Here is a 7240-nt window from a genome sequence, read left to right as displayed (position 1 = left end):
GAGCATGTAAGCATGTGCGGTGGATCTGTGTGGAACAAACACAGTCTGTCCCTTCATGGCGCCTCTTCCACAGAACCACCCAACTCTAATGGGCTACGAGTCTCCACTCTCAGCAAGCTCTCCACACATACCTATGATATCAGCTAGGACTGTCCTTGGGGACTGTCACAAAACTGTGGCTGCTGGCCTGTAAGATTCCCATAGAATCTCAGGTGATGTTGCCCCATTTTTACCCACAGATCCAAGCTTTTGCTAGAAAAGCTCCAAAGCGCACGTGAACACACACACACACACACACAAACACACACGCAAGAGACTGTGGGCAATCTCAGCTGTGCCACTTCCTGTTCTTTGAGGGCCAGCGGAAACAGTATTTCCAGGTTCTGCTTGAAATCTGAAACCCACAGGAAGGACAACACCCCAGGAGCTCCCTCTGAAAGGGTGGGGTCTGGACATCTTAGTCTCATCATATCAAATGCCTGTGTCCTGGATCTCATGGAGACATGGCTGGGAACCATGCTCTTAAAATGTCAGAGCAGAAGGTGTCTCAGGAGACACATGGGTTCCTCCAACTCCTTGGTTCAAGACTGGGCACTGTCTGTAGATGCTGCACCTCTGCACAAGAAAAAAAAAAAACAACTTTCAGATAGGGTCAGGGACCTCTTAGCCATTTCACAGGGGTCCTGTGAGGAACCTTTGGGTTGTTCTGACCTTCTGCTTCTGGAAGGCTTTGTGTGCACAAGGTCCAGAGGGGAGGAGCTGCCTCTGAGCCCGAGTAGTTTTCTGCTTCCATGGAGGCTGTGTATGGTCTCTGCCAAGGGGCCCATGGCTCAGGTGAAGAGGGTGGTGGTCCTGCTTACACGACTCATCCAGAAAGGCTGTCAGGGGCCGCAGAGCTGTCATCCAGGCAAGTGGGAGTTCTGGCTGCTCCTTCCAGAGCTTCACCCTCGATTAGCCAATGGGCTTTGAGTAATCATTCCACCTGCGAGCCTCAGTTTCCTTATCTGTCAGGGTGGCATCCTTCCCTGCCCTTCCCACTGACCTCAGTCGGATAATGGGTGTGTGTGTGTGTGCCTTGGCTCACACAACCAAACCACTGAACGACAGGGTGGAGCTTCCCCCAGCGTGGGGGATTAAAGATTTAATCTCTCAGCCAGAGCTCTCCCCTTTCTTGCTCATCATGGCCTCTCGTCTTCCCCCATTCTAGCTTGGGTCTCAGTCACAACCTGCCTCAGCCCCCTAGAATTCTCCCACAAGAGGAAATGAACTCTGACAATTTTAAGTGACAAAATCTCCGTGTCAACATTAGGGCAAGGGGTGTGGTAGATGGGTAAGGATGAGGTATGCTAATTGGGCCAGTTTGGGTCACATTCCCCTGCCTGGTCCAATCACTGTGGTCCATGATAATGGACTATTTTGACCAGTCCACTTGGGGATGGCTCTTACCCTGAAGGAGGGGGAACCTTGGTGAGATGTCCCGGTTGAGCGCTACAGTGAGTATGCCCTCTAGGGCACTCGTCTTTTTTTCTGTCTGTGTGTAAGACTCACTCCGGTGACTGGAATAGAGTAAGCATTGAACAGCCTTGGCAGTGAACACACTGACACCCCAAGATTACATTGCTGCGTGTATCTGTTTATGACCTCTGGGAGGCAGGATCTGGCTAGGTGGAGTTGGTTGTTAGTGGCTGGACTTCGAAATTGATATCTGTTCCCTGGGTCTAGCCCTGGTGCTGCCTCTTCTCCTTCCTGATCTGCTACAGTCTGACCACCCTCAGGCACCTCCAGGCATCTTATTTAATAATTGGTTATTTTCTGGTTTAAAATTCTCGCTGGGCGGTGGTGGCACATACCTCTAATCCCAGCACTTGGGAAGCAGAGGCAGACAGATCTCTGTGAGTTCAAAGCCAGCTTGGTCTACAAAGCAAGCTCCAGGACAGCTAGAACTGTTACACAGAGAAACCCTGCCTCAAAAAAAATAAAAAAATAAAAATAAAAATAAAAATAAAAATAAACAAAACCTAAAAACCAAACAAATAAAAAAATTCAAGCCTCTCAAAAGTGAGATACATTCTGTTTGTTTACTGTTGAGACCCCAATGCCTAAGTGTCTGAAACTAATAACTAGTCAATTAACACAGGTGGAAAGAGTGTGACCACTAACAACTGTCTGGCACAGTGTCACCAGTAGAGACCGGTCCATTTCCGGTTTCCTGTTACCTGTCTCCCTTTTCTTGTTCCTGTGGATGGATACAAGCAAGTACTTTTTATCATTAACGCATGCTGAACTTTACATGTGGGCTTCGTGTGGGGGGGAGGGGAAGGAGGATGCATGTACCTGTGGGGGTCAGAGGTCAGCTGTTGCTCCTTAGCTGCTTTCTGTTTTGGGGAATTGCTTTTGGGGGCTTTTGTTTTGTTTGTTTGGTTTGTTCGAGATAGGATGTTTACTGTCCTGAAAATCGCCAAGTAGACTAGGCTGGCTGAGCAGGGAACCCCAGGGATTCTCCTGTCTCTGCCTCTGGGTGCCTGATTACAAGCTATACTCAGCTTTGCAAAAGGCATATTCAGCAAGCACTGTAATGAAACATCTCCCAGCTCTGGGGACTTTGAATTTCTGCTCTTAGTTACAATAGTTAAGGCATTCTACATGTGTGACTCTTCCCTGCCCCTGTTGTATGGAAGTACATAGCAATCTTGGAGCTAGCTCTTTTTTCTATTGAAACTGCTAGGGCACAGAAAACTGGGTTCCTTTACCAGGAGCAAAGGTCTTTTGTGTCAGTGTAATTCATGGGGCAGTTTGTATAAGAAATCTTAAGAGTTCACAGAAGGCCAGTCATCTTAAAAATGTCTCACGGTATTTCATCTTCCAGGTTCCAGATGGCCTTAGAGTCCTGCTGACCTCATGGGATAACAGAGTGTTCTTTAGCAGCTTGGCACCCCTGTGTTCTGTGCCCCTGGATATTGCTGTGACTTTCCTGGTGGACCCAATACTCAGCTTGTTCACATTGTGGTGTTGCTGTTAGCTTTCTAGAAAGAGGCAAAGCCAAGATAACCAAGATTTGGGCTAGGTGTGATGGAGGATACCTCTAATTACAGAACTCAAGTGAGTGAGGCAGGAGGATTGCCACGGGTTTGAGAACCAGTCTAGCCTTCATAGGAAGTCCAAGAATAGCTAGGGCTACATAGACAGAGATTCTACATCAAAACCAGACAATCACATTTTTATCAGTCAGGCTCTTCTTTGTCAAATTCGTTGCTGCCAAAGGTCCTAGTGAAAAGTTAAAGTGTCATAGCAAACAGTGGGGTAAGTAGATGGCTGTGGGATTCTTACACCACCCCCACCCTGGGGCCACAGCCAAGTCCTTTTTTCTATAGCTTTATCTTCTACACAGTGCCTGGTTCATCTCTCCGCCCTTCCCACAGGCTCTGGAGCCTGCTGGCTGGTGGCTTCCCACACCTACAAGCGCAGTGGCTTGGGGACTGAGCAGCTGGCAGGTGCAGCTCTTCCCTGGGTGCCACCCTCAGGGGAGGAGCTGGCTCTCCTTGGTTTCTTGTGTTGGCCTGCACTTAATAGCTCAGGGAGGCCTCAGGTACTGTGCGTAGAGTATTCCACTGAGTTGTGGAAGGCTTGGGGAGGTGAGGCATGCCACCCATGTCTACTCATGTCCCCTGAGTCCTGGAGAAAACTCACTCAGGAGTGCTTTTGCATCTGTTAATTGCTTCTGCATGACTGTGGCCAAAACACCCATGAGATGACTTGAGGGTTGAAAGTTTTATTGAGCATTTGGGTCCCTTGTGGCAGGGAAAGCATGGCTGGGGTGGCAGGGGCAATGCAGACAGGCTGTTCACACTGTGGCAGACCAGGAACCAGAGGAAGTGGAGCCAAATCAGGAGCCTGGAACCAGGGATGGCATTTAAAAGCCCACCTCTAGACACTGCTACCCAAAGGTTCCACAGCCACTCCGAACAGTGCCACTGCCTGGCCAACAAAGAAGCTGAACAGGAGCCTATGGGGGAACGTGCTAGATTCAGACCATAGCAACGCCCCCACTAGGGGTGTGGTGTCTGAACCTGGGACAGGAGGACCCATCTTGTCTTCTTTTAAAGCAAATTTGCTGGCCTCCATTAAATTGGGGATAAAGAGAAAAGCAGGCCCAGTAGGTGTCAACCAAGACTGTCCCCAACAAAAAAGAACCTGTAACCACTCCACCCACAGACCCTGACTCTGTCCCAGGCCTCATCCTAGTAAGGAGCATCTATTTCCTCAGGCTCTTCACAACTTGGCATGTGTCTGGGGCTCAGAGGAGACACTCTCAGTCCATGGTCAGCTTAAAGTCCACCCACCCGTGCTGGAAAATCCCATTTGGTATCGCTTCCCAGGCAGCTCAGGGCTGCTGCTAATACCTCAGCCCTCTATTTGCTCTGATCATAGGTCCAGAAAGGCCCGAGAGGCAGTAGGAGTTTCCTCTCCCCTGGAACCCCATTCACAAATACTGGCACTAACTCTGCTGTAGAAGTCAGCCAGGGGTGGGCATGACAGTTTCCCCCCTAAGCCTGAAACTCCTACAGGCAGAGGTTTCCAGTGCAGAACAAGGCAGAGCAATGCAGAGCGATGCAGAGAGATGCAGAGCACTGCAGAGCGCTGCTGAGTGATGCAGAACAATGCAGAGTGCTGCAACTCTCGCCCATGTTGCTGTGCTCATGTTGTTGTGATGAGGGTATTGGCTCACTGGAGACCATAGTGAGGAGTGCTTGCCCCTGAGATGACTCTTGTACCTCTCAGTCTCTAGGGACAGAGGGAGGAGATTTTTATCCATCCATTCATCCATTCATCACATTTTTTTCCGACAGGATCTCACATATCCAGAATTGACCTCTATGTAGCCAAGGATGACCTTGAACTTCTGATCCTTCTGCCTCTACCTCTCAAATGATGGGGTTGCAGGTGTGTACTACCATACCCAGTTTATATAGTGCTAGGGACCAACCCCCAGGCCTTGTACATGCTAGGCAAGCATTCTCTCAACAGGGTGACAGCCCCGGTTCTGCGGTTCTGCGCGCCATTCTCTAATATTCCACTTCCACTGTGGTTGAAACTTTAGTGGGATCCAGCTTCTTCCAAGAAGGGACTCCCTGAGGGTAGAAGGATTCTGCCACTGCTTTGTCAGCTCAGGACCACAAAAACTACCTTTTCCTGCTCAGGTTTGCAGAATCAGTCCCCTCCAGGTTGGCTTGATGGGTGCTCGGTTGGACGAACCTGGCTGGTGGTCTACTCATGGAGGTGTGTCATTGCCCCCCGTCAAACCAGTAGCAGAAAGCTTGGGTAGATGTCTGCATGAAGGCACAGTGCCCCAGGGAAAGAGCCCAGATCCAGAGCCCTGAGTGCCGGCTCTCCTTTCTTCAGCTCTGTCTCTGGGTGGCTGACCTACCTGACCTTGCTCCATCTCTCTCCCGGCATGCTCTGTAAGACCTTACACCACTCGTATGTCCAGGGAAGGAGAAACCCAGGGCGTGTTCTGCTCAGGAGACTTCTGTGGTCCCACTGAAAGAAAGGTCTGTCCTAGGCAAGCAGCTACCCTCTCCCATCACACTGTGGTTTCCAAGACAGAGACAGCACGAGAGTGGCTTTGTTTCTTTTAATCACTAGGAGCCTCTGGTCTATGCCGAGCATGTCCATACTGCTTCTCTCATGGGTCCTTGGGCAGTAGTCACCAGCCTCCTACTTCTTAGCTTTGCCTTTCTTTCCTTTATTGGCTTTACTGGCCTTAGGAGAGTCCTCTAGGGTTGCCTGGCCAGCGGTGATACAGGGAAGTGGGGGTGGAGGAGCACTGAGGCTCAATATCTTCTTCTGCAGCCTCAGGTCCAGGATGTCAAAGGCCGCCTGGATCTCGTACTGCAGAAGCTCCTGCAGGCATGCGATCTGGATATGGATGGCGTCGCTGACCAATCGCTCCAGAGCCTGCAGGACACACACCAGTGAGCACGCTTATAGGCCAGCCAAGGCCCATCCTCCCACCGACAGCTGTGGCTCCCCAGAGTGGTGGCCCTCCTCTGTGGACGTCACCGCCTACGTACACCAGCTCTCTCCCTTCCCCTGTCAAATCCTGGGTAGCAATCTCCTTGTGTGTGTCATTTGTCTCTCACATGGTTCTGGGACCAGAGGCCAGTGCCAAGTAATGTTCCACATGGCCATAGGGAGCTCTTCCCACCTCCCGACTGTCCTTACATCTCACAGTCCTGGTGACTTCATTGGAGGGGACAGGTAGAGCTTTAGAGAATGGGGTTAACTCTGGACCAGTCCACGACAGGAAGAATATGAGCTCAAATCCCATTTGCCATCCTAGCAGGACACACTGTGACCCCCTTCACATTCCTGACCCTATAGTGTTCTAGAGCTATGATAGAAGTTATGCATGATATCTGGGAGTGATGAGGGATAAACATCGGGATATATATTGTTTGTATATACATACTTAAAATCTGATGTGCAGTTTACTCCAGAATATTCCTTGGATGTTATTTCAATATAAAATTCATGTTTTTTCCACAGATCTTTAGAGAAGGACTGAACGCTCATTTTCCCTGTGGTGATGGTTGATGAATGCCTTTCTCAGGCTTGCTGCCAGGGCTCCCAAGCTTTGCTGGAGAGCCCCATGGAAGATTAAAAGGGAGCTGAGAGGCATGGTGGAACAGGAACTGGAGTTTGGCAGCCCTCTCCTGCCCTAGCTTACAGACGCCACAGTACCCTAGAGTATGGTCCTTAAAGGACCTGGAGACAAGCTTTCACTGAACTTCCTGGACCCCCATTGAATGTCTGCTGTTGTTGTTTTGTGACAGAGTCTCATGTAGTTAAGGCTGGTCTTGAACTCCTGATCCTCCTACCATCACCTCCTGAGTAGTAGGATCATAGGTGTACACCACCATGCCTGACTGCCTACTTGAGATGTCTTAATGTACTTAGCATGTCTTGTCCTGTTACTATGTGTCAGGAGCCCTAACCCTGGATGAGTATCATCCAACCTGCTGGGTTATTATTTTAGCAGTTTCTCAAATATCATTTTGAACTTCGGAGGAATACTTTGTTTGGGCCACACACCAGAAGTCAAAATCAACCAAACAACAACCAGAACCCCTTCAATACAATCTTGCAACTACCTCTCCTGCTGTGTCTATGCATGTGTTCTCTCTCTCTCTCTCTCTCTCTCTCTCTCTCTCTCTCTCTCTCTCTCTCTCTCTCTCTCTCT

At 49.7% G+C, this 7240-nt stretch overlaps 1 protein-coding gene across 1 annotated transcript in view; it reads right to left on the bottom strand.

Moving 5' to 3' along the window:
- Positions 1–5715: 5715 nt before the first annotated feature.
- The window catches only part of CUNH8orf74 (chromosome unknown C8orf74 homolog), a 19830-nt gene continuing 18305 nt past the window's right edge, over positions 5716–7240 (bottom strand). Inside the window, exon 4 of the mRNA XM_050152370.1 lies at positions 5716–5955. Within this exon, the coding sequence (XP_050008327.1) occupies positions 5716–5955 (240 nt within the window). The remainder of the gene's footprint in view (positions 5956–7240) is intronic.

Source organism: Alexandromys fortis, unplaced genomic scaffold (genome assembly GCF_014885135.2).
Source record: "Alexandromys fortis isolate MF-2015 unplaced genomic scaffold, M_Fortis_MF-2015_v1.1 scaffold_75, whole genome shotgun sequence".
Lineage (NCBI taxonomy): Eukaryota > Metazoa > Chordata > Mammalia > Rodentia > Cricetidae > Alexandromys > Alexandromys fortis.
The sequence above is the reverse complement of the archived record's forward strand: the minus strand, read 5'-3'. Positions and strand labels throughout refer to the sequence as shown.